The sequence below is a fragment of the Triturus cristatus genome, chromosome 12, assembly GCF_964204655.1.
Source record: "Triturus cristatus chromosome 12, aTriCri1.1, whole genome shotgun sequence".
In the NCBI taxonomy this organism is placed as follows: domain Eukaryota; kingdom Metazoa; phylum Chordata; class Amphibia; order Caudata; family Salamandridae; genus Triturus; species Triturus cristatus.
The window spans coordinates 299,322,245-299,341,727 of NC_140595.1; the positions used below are offsets into that span (position 1 = coordinate 299,322,245).

The window sequence follows — 19,483 nt, forward strand, 5'->3', positions numbered from 1 at the left end:
TTGGTTTACTTTGTCGTTACTTCTGTATTACATTGACTACTCAGGGTGATATGCCTAGATATCACACCCTAGACTTTGTCACTTACAGGTAAGTACGACAATTTTCAGTTTAAATCATAGTTACTTTCTTCCCATACAAAACAGCAGCTCAACACTTTTTTGGAACAAAACTCGCTACAGTAGTTCCTATGGGAGAAAAATGGTTATCGATTTTACAAGTAAGTACTCGACTTACAGATATGACTTTTGGGGGTTAGGACCAAGGTTACCCAAGGTCCAGGTAGGCACTCAAATTGCACTGCCTGCGGCACTGGGACGGCCAGGTTAAGAGTTCAGAGGCCCAATGTAAGGAGCCCTCCGGTCAGGGGCTGCTTACAAGCAGGCCACTCGGGTGTGGGAGCAAAGCTCCTGGGGTTAAGATCAGCACTGCAAGGGCCAACAATCAACACAGGAGCTGCACCACCAGCGGCACAGGGGCAGCCAGGTTCAGAGTGCCAAGGCGATGTCAGGGACCCTGTGTATGACAATGTAGCTCTTTGGGTCAGTAAAGATGCTGCAGGCTAGGGCAGGGAGACTTCCTGGAGGCGACCACCAGCTGGAGAGGTAAGTTGGGATCTTGATGAATGCCTGGACACCATCGGCTGGGCCACCCAAGGTTGTGGGGCATCGGTGTAAGGGTGTCTTTTGGCATCTGGTTCTTCTTACCAGCTCCTGTCGCGGTCTGGAGGACCCTTCAGGTTGAGGCTGCAGGCGTCAACTTGAAGCTTGAGGGAGGTCATGGATCACCAGATCCCAGAGCAGGATCGCTGGAGAGACCTCCTTGTGGTGTTAGGCCACTCAAACTCGGGCTGTCGGCGTCAAGTGAAGAGTGGTGCAGAATCTCGGAGCCGCCTGGATCCAGATTATGAGATCGAGTCTTTGCTTGAGCAAATCCGCTGCTCAAGGGAGACAGAGTCTGTTAGATGAGTGCAGAGCAGGTCCTCCGGGCTCTGGGAGCTGCTGGCTGCTGGACTCACCTGGGTTTTTGCTGTAGTCAGGTTGATGTTGGGACAGGCCGGTAGGGCTCGGGCCGAAGCAGTAGGTGTCCTGAGTCAAGATGGCTCTTCGGTCTTTCTTTTTTCTTCCTCTAATCTGAGGAGGCAAGGTTCAGGATTGCCCCTAGATACAACATTTAGGGGCGTTAAAGGGGTGTGCAGGTCAGAACCAATTGATGCCTTCCTTGGGGTGGGTGCCCCCTATTGTGCCACCCTCCAGTGGGAGGGGGGCATGAGCCTCTTCCTAATTTGTTGGCTATCCTCATCTCCAAGATGGAGCAGACTGAGATGTGTGCTTCACGTCGCTTCCCCCACCTGAGGGGTGGGATTAGCAAAGGTAGGCACCCCTCTGCTCCTGGCTCGGTTTTCCTGCCGATTGTCCCACCCAAAGTGAGGGTCAGAACCGGTAGGAGCCAGCTGCTGGAGGCAGCAAATGGCAAGGACAGCTTACAAAGGCGGCAGGCCTTTGAAGCTTCCCCCCTCATGAACCAAGCAGATCCTGGTGGAGGAGGCTTGACACCTCTGCCTAGGATGAGCTTTGTTTCCGGATTCAGAGAGCAGAGGCTATCTACCCAGGGGTCCAGAAACTTGACGGTGGTGGTAAATGGGCGGCAGCCATTCAGGAACCACACCAGGGCTGGTTGTTTTTTAGGGGGCATCTCTAAGATGCCCTCTGTGTGCATTTTACATTTAATCCCACACTGGCATCAGCGTGGGTTTAATGTGGTGAGAAGTGTGCTACCAAAACTTCCCAGGTTTTAGTAAAGCCATTATGGAGCTGTGGAGTTCGTAAGACCAACTACCAGACCATATACTCGTTATGGCTTTACTACACTTACAAAGTCTAAGAATGGGCTTAGACACTGCAGGTGTACAGGGATCATGCCACTGTACCCTCACATGAGGGCTAGTGCACCCTGCTAGATGGGTGACTTAATTAGGCCCAAGGCAGTGGGTTGCAGGCATGGCACACAGGGTCGTGTGCCATGTTGACTCTTCACTTTTCTTTCCACCAAAACATGCAGCCTGCAATGGCAATGTGAGGGTGTTACGGTACAGGGCTTCTAAGGGTGGCACAGTAGGTGCTGCAGCCCTTAGAGGCCCTCCCTGCCCACAGTACCCTTGGTACACATGGTACCTTTTACAAGGGGCTTACCTGTGGCCAGCGATGTGCTAACTGTGGGTACAAAGGGACAGCTTTGGGGGAAAAACCTAGGCCCTGGGTATCCGATTGGCAGGGACCCAGGGAACACCAAGTCAAAGTGCATCATGTGTCAGGCAAAAAGTGGGGGATAGCCATGCAAAAAGGGGCACTTTCCTACACAATGTGAATCATGTTATAGCAAATTGATAAATTAAATGGCTGCAAGAGCCATATGGTATATTTGCTGTAATTTTATTTAGCCATCTTTGTTCTTTGGTCTCTCTTACAATGTAAAGGAAGTGATCTAGTCAGGCCAAAAATCCATATGGTGATTAATTTTGTATGTAGGATGAAGGCCGAATACAGCACGTATGTAACAATTTAACCCCACAATGAAATACTTTGATGATTTCAGGATTACACAGAGTTGAGTTTGGGTATTCAGGACCCCTTTTCTTTATTATTTAACTCTGATATAGCGGTCTCAAGGGTATCCTACGACGAGTGTATAGTCTAGTACATAGTCTCTTGTGCCTTCACTCCATTATTACATTACAAAGGTATAGTCCTTTCTTTGTAGAATAGTCTCTTCCACGTCTGTCTGTTCACTTTGCCCTGCTATTCATGTAGAGCGTTGTTTAATATTCCTGAATGTATTCCTTAACAAGGAGAGATTTAGGACCCAAGGCAAGTGAAGGGTCCAATGGTCTGTAGGGTAAAATAAGTATTAGTGGTTGTTGGGGTGGGGAAAATCTGGTAGATCAGCATGACTCTGGTTTCTTGTCCGGTCCTTGTGTGAGATGTCATTCCAAACCATTCCCTCTTAGGGAGATGTCCTCCATCCAAACCAACCTGAGCCGCCCTACTTGCCGCAGGGGGGATGCTGCGCAGCATCACACCTACCAACATATATTTGCTTTAGAACTGGGATATAATGTTTCTTTACTGATTCTGCTGGCAAATCAATTGCTGGTCTTTATTTCGCAACACAAGATGGTTACATTGTGATTTATGGTTATATGCTGTCCTATGCTAGTATATCAACTGACCTCATGCAGAAGGAGTTGTGAAGTTGCAACAGTGTTTTCTTTCACTTTTTATTGCCACCAGTCAGGAAACCAGTGGGTGTTTGTACTTGTATAAATCCAATTATCTTTCTTATGCTCGTATCTTGACAGTTAGCAACCTCTGGGTGCACGGTTTCCAGTGACAGTGTAGACACAAGTAATTGCTACTGTAGTGTCATGGAAACCCTCACGTTACTGGGAAACCTGCTTGGAGCCAGCATTTTTTTCTAACCACACTGATTTAGAGAACAAGTGAAAACATTTATACAATTCCTCACATTCAAACACAAAAGAGGTACATTTTGTTTTATAAAGTTGCTCAATGCAATATTTTGTTATCGGTCCTGGAGCCAGAATCTAGCAGGTGCTGGGTGATTGCACATGTCTTTCAAAGTGAGGTACTGCATTAATCTAGCACTTCATGGTCCTGGAGAAGTGCTTCAGCACATTGGCACCCTGGCTAGCACACTACAGTGTACTTGATTGGTAGGTTGCTGAATTGCAGCAAGGCCTTTAAAGAAGTTTTGGCATCATGCATGATGGCCAGAGAGGTACTTTTATCCTGTCCTCAGTTACTTGCCAAAGTGTGTAGTTCGTTGAACAGGAGTGAGGACTAGAACGCTTTAGGTCCATGAAATTTTAATGCTGAATTTTTTTCGCTAAGGATTTTATCATCAGTGTAACCTAATATGGGTAGCATTTTGGTGGTCATGGGTAATTAATGGGATGGAATTCTCTTGTTGCTTTAATCGTGAAGTTGCACTTAAACCTGGAGTGGAATGAAGCAGAGTGGAGGATAGTTGTACATGTGGGGGTGTATACCATCCTTATAGGGGGAATCGTTTCTGCTTTTGGTTGGGGATGTTCCTGAGTGGTCTGATATCCATGCTTACCTTGGACAGGCGATTGAATCAGTTGATTGGTCAGTGAGATTTTGCATCATGGTTGAGAAGCACCGGCACTGGATCTTTTATGGATTCATATGCTTGAATATTCCCCATCGTCAGGCTGAGATCCTTCACTAGACAATGTATTAAAGCAGTGCCCTATTAGGCATTTCATTAACACTGGCAATAGCCATAGATTATATATAGCCTATCCAGCTCCTTTTATGACTCAAACTCTGGCCGATCAGGACTGTAGGTAGTGAGCTCCAATCACACTACAGAGGCACCATACATTAATGTGAGGGAATCATCAAGAGCCCTGCTCCAGTTTTTAACTATTTGAACACAGACTGAGAAATTTTACTAAAGCATTGATGATTATCTTAAGAAAATGTAGTGAACCGGTTCAGCCTTCATTTTCTAATGCCGGTCATGCTCATTTACAAGAACGATGGCAGAGAAATCTTTAAGGCAGTCACTTTTTCAACAGTGTACTTCCAATGAAAAGAGAAAAATATATAGCGAAAACAAGAAAGTAGTGCAGTTTTAAAAATTAGTGACATTTGTGTCACATATTCAAAGAAATATATTCACATACTCAAGGGCAGGAACAGGATATTGGCTCGAGTGCTACTAGAAGAGGAGAATTTCCTGGATAGGGTCCTCGTGGAAGAGTTAAGAGGGACACTGCGAGATCATTACTCTTAGATACCCTGATCTGGCACGCAACATCCTGAAACATGCAGCCCAGTCCTATCTTCCCCAAACGAATATTAAATTATTACCTCTGGGCTTTTTCTATAGACCCCTGCAGAATATCACAATTAAGGAGCATTTCTCTTCCCGTAGGGGGGGAAGATTGTGCTCAGGGAGGACTAAATGCATTGTCTAATCGCTATGCTCTCCTGCCAGACCTCAATGATTTGGACTGACTCACAATTGATGATACTAGATATTTTATGAATGATCTCCCTGTAAGGTCCCCACTTACAGGTTCCGGCAGATATTGTTGCCCCCTCATACTTAAATGTATATCACCTTATTTGCAGGCTCCTTACTGAAGTCGCCATACCCCAATCAGAAGGTTTCATAACTCCTCCCTCAAACCACAGCCATGGCAATGGGAAAGACCTAAGAATGTTGCAGAGTTATCAGCAAAATTTGCAGATTCACCCCAGGAGAATATATCTTAAACCCCTTTTGAAAACGATGCACTTTAGACATGCCCGTGTTGTACTTGCTGCTGCTGCCTAATGATTATACGCTCTTTGCAGTTATGACTTTCTTAAGAGCAACACTCGCATCCAGAAATACTAGATGTGTTCATGGGTGAATGGATTCTGCGTTTTTTTGCACATTGCCTAGATTGTTACTCAGCTGTACTGATGAAAGTGTTTTAAGCCTTGTCTCTGTTTTTATTATTGTATCTTTTATGAATGTGATTACCTCCGAATAAAGATTATTATTATTATAATTACTAGAAGAGGAGATATACACATGATTTCCTGCGATGGAAAATTTGATGCTGAAGCCTGTCTAAAAATATATCTTCTCAGATGACTTAGGAAGTGACAAAACAACCCATTAATTGTGCCAAAGGCGCAGTCATCAGGCCAGTCACCTTTGCTGCCAACCAAAGAGAAAACGTTATTTTCTTCGGTTTCTGGCCCACGCCGAGGGAATATAGTTTCAAGGCTAATAAGAGATCTATTGCACCTAATGTTTTTATCACATGCACTACAGGGCTACAAGTGATATAGATATCTACAAATTTGGCATCATATTAGTACTTCCATAGCAGGCTTTTTTTCATACCCCAGACACTAATAGTACCGTTGGACCACCACACTAACAAGAGTGCGTCAAGACATATAGCTGGCTCGGCGCTGGTCAGTTCAATGGCACATCAATATCAAGCCACTCTCGCACTTCAAGTACAACAGTGCACACTGAACACAATTCCAGGCATCACCATAAGCACACATTAGGCTACATGAACTACTAACTATGCAATGTGATTTCTAAAGCAAGCTTTATTCATACTGAACAAGGTCATCCGCAAACAGCACCTGCTAACCAGAACCACCACACCCACCTTGCACACAACATGGCACCAATGCAATGTAGCTGGCACAGTGCTGCCAAACCAACAGCAATGTGAAGCTCCGCACCAACATACAACTTAGAACTTGGATAAAACCAGCAGAAATTTACCACACATGTACACACATCGCATCATAATAATCAACCCGGGTTGAGATGCAAATAGAAAGCACTTTATTTTGGTGGAGGAATGGGCAACAACTCACCAGATTTGTAGAATAAAAGGCAGAATGCTTTGGCACACCCCTCTATTTACAGAAGACACTAGAAAGAGCTTTCACGATCAAAATCATTTTACTTTCAAACTACCCTACACAACCCACTTCTACACTAACAATTAAACAAACTATACTATTACCACAAAACCACACATCTAAAAAACAACAGCAATCACCGAATGCAGACACTTCAAATCCACACAAACGTGTGCCCGAAATGGGATCATGCTACAATTCCATAATAATAGTAGTAAGTGCTCTACAATGGCAACAAGGTATAAAAACACAAGCAGTTGGATAACTGGCTGGGAGCTGTCTGTAGTGATTTACAGCTTGACTTTACTGAGAAGTCTGATATGAAAGTAACCTTTTAACTTGCTTTACATGGGACACTTGCCATTTGAATGCTATGGTTGGTATGAAAAATGTGCTGAAAAATAGAGACCTGACCTTCAAAGGCACATAGCTGAAAACAGGTGGCTTCCCTCGGGTAAAAAAGAAATATTACAGTCTCCCTGTACATATGCAGGTTATTGAGCATCAGTGCTAATACCATGGCACAAATTGATAATTGTCTGCATAAGAGTCACACACAAGTCATGTGTGACACCATCAACTGGTTCTTGCTTTTTTTAAAGTAATATTATTTTGCATTCTGGGATCTGTAGTTTCACTGATCCCTTTAAACATATGTGATTTGAACAATCATCAGGCAAAGTAATTTTGGCTTAAACGGAAGACATGGAAGTTGGTGTCATACATGTTTCAGTTGCCTTACCAGTCCTGGTTTTATTCCTTGCAGTTTTGCTTGGCACATTACCACTACATGACTATGTCTCAGAATTCAAATATTAAAAACAGAACTAGATACTCTATTCGTGCTAGACAGGACAATTTAAGATTCTTGCTAACTCCATTATGAACTTAAATTAAATTGCAACAACTAAAAATAAAGCAAAGCACACCGCTTTACAAATTTATAAACTGAGATTAGGGTAGCACTTATACAAAGAAGCTAATAACTTTTCGTGTGTGTTCCTTTGGGACTGCTGCTTTTTTTAAGGCTCATAGCAAAAAAGCAGTTGTAGTCCTTGCATCTTTCATTTCCCTTTTCAGTCGCGATATAGCAGTAAAACACTGATCAATTAGGTAGTATCCTTTCACGTAAACATTCAATAAAGTTCACTTTTCACTATGGTAGTTTCACTTTCAATGCTGTAGGACAATTTAAATGCTAAAATGCCGACGGACCTGCTCCAGGAAGGAAGCCATGTGTGTTTGATAAGCTCTGTACTACTTTGTCTGTGTGCCACTACAACCTAAGTTTATGAATTGTACAAAGTTATTTGTCTGCGACTATATTAAGATATTGGCGTGCACAAAGGTGGGTGCAAAACATACTTGTTGCACATCCTCCTTACAAAAAGCATTGGTAACCCCAATAAGTCTGGTGTTAGCCACCAGCTTTTGGGCTTTTTCAATGTTTGTTTTTGTCATGGTTTTTTAAAATCTTTATTGTTGGGAAAGCTGCCTGGCCCTCGTCAATTAAAAAAAAAAAGATTGGATACGAGCAAAATTATTTTTTGGTCTCCAAGAGCACACATTGCCATAATAGCCCTTGGCAATGAAAGGAACTTCTTTGTGTGCATGAACAAGCAGGCTTACCACATGAAGCTTTCACACATCCAAGCCAGAAGAGAAAATGAAAGAAGGCAGAGCTTTACGAGTAAAGTCACAGTGACTGGACTTCATAATGCGCCCTCCAATAGGCTCAAATGCCGATCTAAGCAGAAGTCACCTGAATAGTCTCGTGATCCAAGTTTAGACACCTTTGGTTTGTTTGATAGTAGAGACCAATCATTCCAGATTTGTAGAAAGAAGACAGGACTTTACATATCAATTATGATCACCAACACTAAACATTACAAAGGCCATTATTACAAATTCTTTTCACTCAAATGTCCGTTATTCACTGGTGTTTTATTAGTCCTATTAACTATACATACAACCATAATACTTGAAGATGAAATTATATGTGCCCGCCCTCAAACCTCTCCATTACAATCTCTCCCACCACAGATTCTTCAAAGCCAATATTCGCATCTTACATACCTCATATCTTGTGGGTGCGATGAAGTTCAAATAATAGTCTTCCACGTCATAACAAATCGAGAACGCCATTTCCAGAACGTCCTGCAAAGATTGATGACCTCAAATTAGCAGAAGGACGAATGCATGCCAATGGGACAAATGCAGAGAATTTGCTCCTGGTTGGAGCACTGGACCCTCCACTCGTTTAAGGGTAATAAGAAACAACCGTTTAGCAGCGTCAGCTTGTGCATGCACACGGTGCCCACTTTACCATGGTTATGCCGGCAATAAAACTCTCTCACCAGTGGATACCGAAATGCCCCAAACCTCGGTACTTTAGTGAAATGAGCCAAAGCATCCATGGAACCAGCGGAGTAAGTTTCAAGACAAGAGAAAGAAAGGAGTTGTAGCAGTGATCCCTTTATCATTCTCCTACTCTCTGTCACGTTCTAAAGCAGATTTATCACCATGTGCGTGTAACAAATACACAATGCATAGATATTGGAGCAAACCCAGCAACTTACAAGAGAGAAAACAGAACACCTAGGAAAAACTGAAAAAAGAGCACCAAGAACACCCGCACCTTGTTCTGTTTCCCAGAAGCCTTCTCTCGAATGTGTGGACAGTCTTTTCCGATGAGTAGAGTTTTGATATCGGCTACTGCAACTGAGAGGGAGTGCATTATGAGACAAACAGTAGAGACAACACAAGAGCACCCCACATAAACAGCCTGGAGAAAGAGAGCGAAGAGAATTGGCGAGGAAGAAACCAAGGGGGATACCATGGTGGTACATAGGAGGAGAAAAAGGATGGAGGAAAGAAAGAGAAGAGAGTGAGGGGAGCTCTGAAGAACAGGTATATTCATCACATACTCTTTTCCTGGAGACTTTCGATTGGTGGATTCTCTGTTCCATCCTCTACATCCCCATAGTGCAGAACCTTGTGATTGGGTGAGAGGCGGCAGTACCAGAGCTTATCTGAAAACAGGAAATCGTTTGAGACCGAATTAGAATCATGGTTTCAGATGAGAGCAGAGTATATAAGGAGGACAGGAAGCATGAGTCCCTGGAACTGTCTAGCTCAACCGTTCAAGAAGAACAGATGAGATCCTGATATACTCAAAGACAGTGCTGCTCTATGCCCAGGAGGGCAGACATGCTGAGAGACAGACAGACAAGTAGTACACCTGCAGAGGATTCAGCAAGCCCAAAAACAGAAATGACTTCCACGAACCAAAACATTATGGGGATATGTCATTACGTTTCCAGAGGATGAACGAGCACCATGCCATGGGACACTCACAAACTAGGACCAATTCTCTCCAGAGGGACTAAAATGCTGAAGAATAAACTTTAACACCCCCGAGGGTCTGTGATACCAACTGACAGACTACAGAAGAATGACGAAGCACACTCAAGGATCCATCAGCACGCTTGTAGAAGGACAAACACATATAAGAATATATCAGCATGCTCACTCCAAAGGGCAGAACATAAAACTAGTAACTAGATGGAAACAACACTTTGAGCAGGCTTTCATACTACAAAAGGGAGCAAAAGTTAGAATCATCCATCAGGTGAAGGGCGAACACAGCAACATGCTTACGCGAGAATCTCTACTAATAAAAATAGGTGAAAAAGGGTACAATTCAATTGAACAGATGCAATGCGGTTTGCGGACTATGTCAGATTACTCTTATTTTTTGTGGTTGTATGGGGCGCAAATTTGGCCTGGCCTCATTAGTGTGCTTTACATGAGAAACTGAATATTTTACACATTTTGTCTGGGCATGGGAAGATGTTGGGTCAAGGCAAGGATTCGAGTCTGGTTCCACAGTTTCAAAGTTGCTGGCTCTCACTACAAGGCCACAACTCCTCCCCACCCGCTCTCCAAGGAACTCTGGCTCTTTTCCAATCTTATTTTACAGCGATATACCAGAATATGTACTGTGGTGTCATTCCCTCCATTTAGATTTTAAACTCTGGACTTTTAAACTATTTTGCCTGTGCCCAGAGGCTCTTTGCTGTCATGGACCAAGGCTGAATGTTTCCAGGTCTCTACAAGGTTCAGTATGTGTGTTTTTCTTTTTTTTACAGCCACAGCTGTTCACCCGCTGTGCTATGCTTAATCTAGAAGTCTAGTGGACAACTACATCAGCTTATCCCCTGCATCTTTCTGTGGCTCTGATAGGGACCTGTGGTTAATCAGAGACGAGATAAGCTGCACAGAATGGAACACAGCCAGAACAGCTGCTGATGTTGGCTGATGCCTCTTTTCTTTTAGTGAAGAGGCGATAGAGCACAGGGTCTGCCTGAAGGCAGGGGTGAGATCAAAGCAGACAACAATGAATCCTTCATCAACCAAGAAATGTTCATATAAGCACCTCGGCGTAGAGATAGAGAAGTCTGGTGTCTTAGAATTACAAAACTGAATGGTGTATAAGGGGATGGTAGATCTGATGTGTCAGGCCAATAAAAGAAGGAAAGGTCTACCAAGTGAGTCAGTGTGATCTGTGCTTAAGGTTAGCTGCCCAAGAGAGACAAACCTTGGAAGTCCATTAACCTAAAAAGGTGCTGCTAGAAACATCTCAGACTACTACAGTCCTATAACACTGATGGGGCACTGCATAGAGAACTCACACTGTGTGCTAACTCTATTGCTGAAACAGCTGCTAGAGAAAAAATACACTATGGGAGTTTTATAGAACTATCAAACCACTGCTGTACAAGCTCACACCGTTATAGTTTTATAGTGCTGGCAGGACAATTCTGTGCTTGCCACTGACATCAAGGCACTTGCTTTCATTGAATAGCAGGGCAGCGTCGCCTGTGGGTTGCGCAGATGCACGCTTTGTTGGTGGTGTGCATGGGCCTGGTGGTGGGGCCAGAGGAGGGGGTGGTGGTGGCAGTGATTTCCTGAGTGTAGGCGGTTGGGGTGGTGGGCTTAAGCTCTTGTCCAAGATTCTTAGGCACTGGATGTCTAGATGCATAGAAACTGAGCTCTTCTTCAAAAGTCAGCCAGCGATTCTTTGGAATTAGGGGAAATGTTGTTAAAGGCCATCCAGGAGGCAGCTTGGCAGTGATTTTGCCAGTCTCTGGGTGAACAAAGAGCTGTTTCTGCCTGGCATCGACTTCCTCCGCCAGCTTCTGTAAGATTTGAGACTAAGATTCATACAGTCTCAGTGTCAAAGTGACCTTTAGCGTAGACTTGACACTCGGTTTCAGAGTGCTCGCGGCATCGATTTTGACTCAGACAGGGTATTTGGTGCCCTTTGGTTGAGGGGAAGGCAGCGACTGTTGCGGCTCAACACTCTCTGTTCGATGCCTGCTCGGCCCTTAAGTCTTCTCCCGATGCCGACCGGAAACTGATGGGCAGTTGCTTCTTTCTCCCCTGAGTGAGAGCTCGACTCCTGTGGGAGGGGTGCTCTCTCTAAGTTACGGGATGTTTAATGGCGTGAGGTTTTGCTCCCTGGCTTTGCAGCTTGGGAGTTATAATCACGCCCCTAGGACTTTTCTTTGTTTGAGAACCTGCTGATTTTGAAGCAGAGGTTGCCCAGTCTTGGTGGGCGCCTGGGAACCTAGAAGGGCACACCTCCTCCTCTTTGATGCTCAGAGGGTTGTGTTCCAAAAAATATAAGGGGTCTGAGGAAGACTGCTGCTGCATCTTTGTATACAGCCAACACCTTTTCCTTTGATACCTCAGAGTCTTCTTGCAGTGCAGGGTAAGGCAAAACTGATAGAAGGTGCCATTAAGGTGAAGGAGAGGAAAAGTTTGCAAATGCCGTACTGGTCGACCAAGGAAATTTAGCATTGCACCTTTGTCAAACTGGAAGGGTGTGCATTCCAACACCCCTTTCCAGTATTTGTTCTCTAAAGCAAGCTTGGAAGGAAACCAAAAAACAGACTTGACTGATTCAGGGAAGGCACCAGGATCTTGATGCTGGATGGCTGTTGGAGAAGGCCGAGAGGTTTGTCAGCCAGGGGAACAGCCTGATAGGCACTGACTGCGAGCCAATTATTAACTTAGTCTTCGTTTACAGCATGTAGTCCTGAAAAAGCTACAAGGATGCGTGTCATTCCAGGAGCCGTTGTTCAACACGTCTGAACCCCGTGCAGAAAAAAACTAATGGAATGGTATGTTTTTTTCTAATAAAAATTAAGTGCAACAGAAGGCAGGAGATGATACTTCTATGTTAATATTACTGCTAGCTTGCCTGATTTGACAAATAACGATTTTAGGAGAGATTCTACACTGCAATGACCCCAATTAAATTGCATTCGATATGCAGCGCGGCTTCCAGCAGACATGATATGTCACTGTTGTCCATCGTCAGTTTCTGTGAAAAGACTCCAAAAAGAAAATCACATTTTTAAATCTTTTGACTATGCATATGTATATGTGAGTGTACGGTGTTAGTTTGATAGAAGGTGTGTTAAGCATATTTATTGACCTCCCTGTATTAATACTAATTCATGAACTAATTGTACACAAAGCACTGGCCTTTAGTATTAAACAGAAGACCGAAGGGAGTAACCATACAGCAGCTGAATTTCACAATGTGCAACCTGGAAACAGGGGCTAAAATCGAGGCTTCCACACCTAACAAAATTGTGTGATCAAAGGCAAGTCGCTTTGCTTCACAACGTATCATTTTCCTTAACCAACTAATTTGATAGCACATTGAACTAATTCAGATCAGGATCTGTACTATACATAAAATCTCACTTGCATATGGCTAATATAAAATAATCCTACTTCACATATGATAAAACCATAGGTCACATAAAAAGAAAACATGACAAACTGACATATCTTGGGTAACTCATGCAACGCCATAAGAGCATGGGGGTATTCTTGAAAATGTTGTGTTTCAATAAGTGGCACTCAATGTAATGGATATAATTGTATGTATTTAATTGAAACACTCAGATATAGTCAAATAAAATAAATTGTTTCATTTAAAAGAGTTTATATTAAATTTTTTCATCACATTTGTTGCCTGATTTACATGCTGAATCTTTCGATGGCTCAAGTCGTGCTAAGGAGCCTAGGCCTTCAATGAACAAGTTACTTACATTTGGTAACGCATTATATGGTACAGACCATATCTAGCTGCAGATGCCTTACCTTTGAATTTCGCAGACATCAGACTGGATTCATAAACTTTTGAGTGAGCATTACCCTTAGCATTACCCTTGTGCGCCGCCCGGTGGCTCAGTTTGGTTCTGTGCAGCGTTGTTGGTGCCGGATGTGACGTTGCGGTCACCTATATAGGCGCCACCCAGGCGTGTGGACATCAGTTACATTACACGCTTTCCACGCCAGAAGCACAAAGCCATGGAGTGAACTAACTAGTGTGTGTCCAAACTAAGACCCTGAAAAGGGAGCAACCTTATCCCAATAAATCTGTCAGCAGAGGTGAGGCAAGGATGGGTCTGTAAGGAATCTGTAGCTGGATATTGTCTCTAAGAGATAATGCGTTACCAAAGGTAAGAAACTTGTTCATCTGGTAGAGACTTCTAGCTGCAGATTCCTTACCTTTGAATAGATACCCAAGCCTTAGCATCAGGTGGTGGACTTCGGCCAAATTGACTAAACTAAGAAGTCCAGCAGGACAAAATGTCTGTCCCAGCAAACCTGACTGTCCAGTCAGTTGTGCTTTGCAAAAGTGTGCAGGGACGCCCACATTGCTGCCTGGCAGATTTCCAGCACTGGACACCACAAACCAAAGCCATGGTCACAGCTTTTCCCCTGGTGGAATGGGCCCGTAAACCTTCAGGAGAATACAGGTTTGAGGCTCAGCGTCGGCTCAACATCCTGTGTTTCTGGGCAAATCACTTAATCTCCCCTTGCCTAGGAACAGCGCCTGGAAACCCTCACGGGTGATTAGCGGTGCAATATAAATCAGAGTCTTATTATTATTATTTTCAGGAACCTATTTACAGTAGGGGACTTAAAGAGGGTTGGTCAGGGAGCCCACGGAAAGTAGACAGAGCAGAAAGATAACCCTTTAGAGTTCCCAGAGCAGAGCCTTGCTAGGCAAAGGTACGAATAAAGAGAAGAATGTCAGAAGAATGTGAAAAAGAGAGGCAGGAAGAGGGTTGATAGACATATTTGTACAATATTCTACACATTTTTGCCAACGGAGGTGAGAGATGACAGTCTGGGGTGAGGCCGCCGTCAACAGCCAGTCATCAAGGCGGGGGAAGAATGAAACCTCCAACCTCCTCAGATGCTCAGTGACCACAGCCATCACCTTGGTCAACACCGAGGAGCATTGGTAAGGGGAAAGGGAATTACAGAGCCTACCCGAACCGCAGGTAACGCCTGTGGCAGGCAGGATGAGAAAATACGCATCCTGCAAGTACAACGCTACCATCCATTCTCCTTGGTCTAGGGCAGACAAGACCTGAGCATCTTCAATTTCTCCGTTTTGAGGGAGAGCTTGACTGTTCAGAGGCCTGGAATAGAACGAAGACCTTTGTTCTTTTTGGGTATCAAAAAGTAGCGGGAAAAGCAACCACTGCCTACTACTGATATCGGAACCCTTTCTATAACCCTCTTGGCCATGAGAGCTGTAACTTTCTCTCGGAGCAAGATAAGATGTTTCTCCGCCAGCCGTTTGTGAGATGGCAGTAAAGGGGAGGGAAAGATTTGGAAGGGAGGAAGTAACCCCTGAGAATGATCTGCAAACCCATTTGTCCGAAGTGATGGACTGCCAGTGGAGCAGATGATGTTGAATTAACCCTCCAACTGGGAACCCATGGTCTTGCAGAAACAAACTAGGAAGACTTTTAGGCTGCAGCTGCTGAAGAGTTGGTGTCAAAGGACTTCTGGCTACCATTCCCACGTGATGTCAATGATTTATGGTAATGTTACCATCATTTCAATGTGGTTTCTTTTTTGTATTGCAGGTCAGCCTTTGTTACTGCAATAATTTCGATTAAAAAAACAGAAAAACAAGACCATACACTCTTGGAAAAGTGGACCATTTACAGTAGGCCTGCTGAGTGTTCACATACCTTGGCGACGCCGGCTGCTGATCTTGCGGAAGAGTGTACCTTCACATAGTCGGTTTAGCCGCTGCTGCTTGATCAACTCTAGAAGTTCAGGTTTGAGTTTCTCCTTCAGCTCTCTAAATAATATATCAGACATATGGGTTAATTAGCTGAGACTACTGCATTCATCCCTCACTATTGTCCACTGCACAAAAGTCCTCAAGGCTCATGTAGATCTATGCAAACTGCTGCTTCAGCCTACATTCACTCTTTCAGAAAGCAAACAAAACGTAAAATCGAAACCGCCACAAACTTACATTGTCAAAATCCATGTTTCTCTGTCGCCTCAGATCCTCACAGCCACCTCACCAATTAAAGGACTTAGGACTTCCTTAACTCCCCGGTTCCCCATGTTCTCTCACACGTGTCAGGTCTACTCTAGCAACTTAGTCCTTCTGGCCTCTAACAGTCTCAACTCATTCAATAATGGGGAACTCCCCAGTGCCATTTTACTATTTGAGACCCCATTTCCCACTATTGTATCCCATGAGAAATGTAAAATTGAAAACTCCACAAACTTACATTGTCAGAATCCATGTTTCTCTGTCGCCTCAGATCCTCACAGCCACCTCACCAATTAAAGGACTTAGGACTTCCTTAACTCCCCGGTTCCCCATGTTCTCTCACTCGTATCAGGTCTACTGAAGCAACTTAGTCCTTCTGGCCTCTAACAGTCTCAACTCATTCTATAATGGGGAACTCCACAGTGCCATTTTACTATTTGAGACCCCATTTCCCACTATTGTATCCCATGAGATTTCCCTAGGATCCTTTATCCTAGGGGACTCTCTGTCTCCTTTCCCTTAAGCGGATTCCAAGTACCTCCTTTTTAGGTCTCGGCTAGCGATGGCTGCGCTTGCGCAGTCTCGCTCGCGAGAGATAATGACTTGGGAGAAGAGGGGCTTGAACCCGCCCCTCTTCTCCATTGGCTGGCCTAGTAAATGCTGGCCAGCCATTGGAGAAGAGGTCCCGTCACTCCAATCATGCCCCGTCCTTTTCGGATCGGGGGCGTGTTTTTTGCAGAAAGTCTCATTCTCTCCTCCAGCCAATGGCTGGAGGAGAGAAAAGACAAACACGCCCCCCAAACCGAAAATGCCGCTGCGTTTCTCCGAGGCATTTCTGCTTCGCCTCGGAGAAAGGCAGTTGTCTCTCTCTCTTTCTGTCATTTGTCTTCCTCTCCTTGACAGGCCCACAGGACCGTTCTACAGATGGTGAGCTTTGTGCAAACACATTCCGAGTCTTTGATCTCCAACAGCACGCAGTCTCGCTTTCCTCCGAGCCGCTGCGATGAGATCACCTCCTGCCCTGCTCCTCCCTCCCTCCCCCACCCACCCGAACTCTGCTGCCTCCCGGGCTCGGAACTAAAACCGTTCGTATTCACCCGACCCTTTAAAACCCTCTCCTCAGCCCAGATCGGGACATTCTCGTAGCTCACACCGGGCCAGTGCTGTTTGGGAAAGGCGGACCCCGGGGTATATGCAGGAGCTCATTTGTCTTCCTCTCCTTGACAGGCCCCACAGGACCATTCTACAGATGGTGAGCTTTGTGCAAACACATCCCGAGTCTTTGATCTCCAACAGCACGCAGTCTCGCTTTCCTCCGAGCCGCTGCGATGAGATCACCTCCTGCCCTGCTCCTCCCTCCCTCCCCCACCCACCCGAACTCTGCTGCCTCCCGGGCTCGGAACTAAAACCGTTCGTATTCACCCGACCCTTTAAAACCCTCTCCTCAGCCCAGATCGGGACATTCTCGTAGCTCACACCGGGCCAGTGCTGTTTGGGAAAGGCGGACCCCGGGGTATATGCAGGAGCTCATTTGTCTTCCTCTCCTTGACAGGCCCCACAGGACCATTCTACAGATGGTGAGCTTTGTGCAAACACATTCCGAGTCTTTGATCTCCAACAGCACGCAGTCTCGCTTTCCTCCGAGCCACTGTGGTGAGATCACCTCCTGCCCTGCTCCTCCCTCCCCCACCCACCCGAACTCTGCTGCCTCCCGTGCTCGGAACTAAAACCGTTCGTATTCACCCGACCCTTTAAAACCCTCTCCTCAGCCCAGATCGGGACATTCTCGTAGCTCACACCGGGCCAGTGCTGTTTGGGAAAGGCGGACCCCGGGGTATATGCAGGAGCTCATTTGTCTTCCTCTCCTTGACAGGCCCCACAGGACCGTTCTCTGTGCATTCTGCAATTGTAGCCTTAATTTTATAAGGTAATGATAGGACTGCAATTCCCAGAGTGCACCGAAAAAACTGTTCTGAATGAGATATGCGCGCATGGACCTGAGAAAATCGAGAGATCTGCTGAGACGCCTTTGCATACCAGAAAATTTCGTTCCTCCGAATATTAAATGTCCCTCAGTACATAAATCGTTTCCGACGCGTTTGAAGTTAAAGAGAGCAGCCTCACACTAGGTTCTGGAAGGCACGAGCGCCCTCTACAGCCCCATTTTTACCGTGCAATTAATTAAAATGCTGTTTTCCTATCACTAAGAGCAAATTATTTGACTACATTGAGTACTTACCGGCCTGAGCAGCTGCTTATCTGCTGGGCAAAGTTGACGTTCTTGGGTGTTTTTATTATTTAAGAGCGATTTACGCCATTCTACAGTTGTCTCACAGCTCTACCCGAGAGTTTGAAAACTGTTGATACATCGCGATGAAACAGGAGCAGACTTTGCCATTAAGGAGAATGTAATCTTTTTAAAATAAGATTTGCGTTTTTATACAGCGCAGACAAGTCACTGTATATGTGAGAGAGGTGTACATATTGCATTTGCAATAAAAGCACTGAAATAGCAAAGTTGTGCAACTCAATATTTTTACATTACGATACGAAATTCCTCAGTACGCTTAACAATGCTGCTTGTAATGATTCCCAGCAGATGAGCTGTTCCTCCTGCGCTCTGTAGATTGAGATACAATGCCTGATAGAATTTAGTTAGTAAGAATGTATCAGTGTCCTCAAGATAATAATATAAATATAATAGAAATATTTAATGGATCAACAGTCTATGGGTGGACTTACAGGAGTCTACAGTTTGGCCATTGGGTACCATTGGTTGGCATTATTGTCACTCTCAATTGTTTGCTTCTTATTCAGTGGCTTTCCACGTCCCAGCTCGTCCATCCTCTGTATGTCCCTCCTCTGGAGAATAGTCTCTTTACCATCTCCCTGATTGTCTGCCTTCTATCCATCCCGTACTCACTTTTAGGGAGCAATTTATTTTTCTTTTTTTAACTACTGCTTGAGAGTGCATGTGTTTTCCAGCTTTCTCCTTGTCTCCCTATGTGCTCCCCTCAAATGCCCACCCTCTCACTTCGTGTTCCTCTCATGTGTACATTTCCGTACATTTCACCCTAATTTCCCTGTGATTCATGTTGTTCCTGCCCCATATGCTTCTGCCCCACCCCCCATGTTGCTGTCACTTTTACATGTTGCTCGTTCTCTTGTGTGTGTCCCCCGTGCCCTCCATGTTTTGCTCTCCTTCCCTGCACCCTGTATTTTTCTCTCCAGGTGTGCATGCCACCCTGGCACCTGTATTGCTCTCTCCCTTTTCTGATGTTTTTTTCCTCCTTGCCCCACCCGCTCCCCCATTCGCTCCTCTGGTCTGTTGCCCTTCCATCCTGCTGTTTTTTACATGAGCTTTCTTGCTCCAGAGGGAGGGCGGGCTGGAGGGGCCGGTGGGAGCATGGAGGATGGGGGTGGAGGTACCGGAGGGAGGCATGAGGGGTGACAAATCGGAAGAAGAATGGCAAAGTAAATGAGTGTGGAAAGATTAGAGCGATACACACGTCGCACGGAGAATTCAGTGCTTGTGAGGCCTGCGTGTTCCACTTAGAGCGCCTCACTTCGGGGCAGACCCCCTCCCCCAACCAGGCG

At 45.0% G+C, this 19,483-nt stretch overlaps 1 protein-coding gene across 6 annotated transcripts in view; it reads right to left on the reverse strand.

The window, feature by feature from the left end:
* The window catches only part of ELMO3 (engulfment and cell motility 3), a 185,254-nt gene that overhangs the window by 33,804 nt on the left and 131,967 nt on the right, over positions 1-19,483 (reverse strand). For all 6 annotated transcript variants that reach the window (XM_085638688.1, XM_085638689.1, XM_085638690.1 and 3 more), the window contains 4 exons: positions 15,567-15,679; positions 9,417-9,521; positions 9,128-9,210; positions 8,566-8,646 (listed from right to left, as the gene is read on the reverse strand). In XM_085638688.1, coding sequence (XP_085494814.1) covers positions 8,566-8,646; positions 9,128-9,210; positions 9,417-9,521; positions 15,567-15,679 — 382 coding nt within the window. The remainder of the gene's footprint in view (positions 1-8,565; positions 8,647-9,127; positions 9,211-9,416; positions 9,522-15,566; positions 15,680-19,483) is intronic.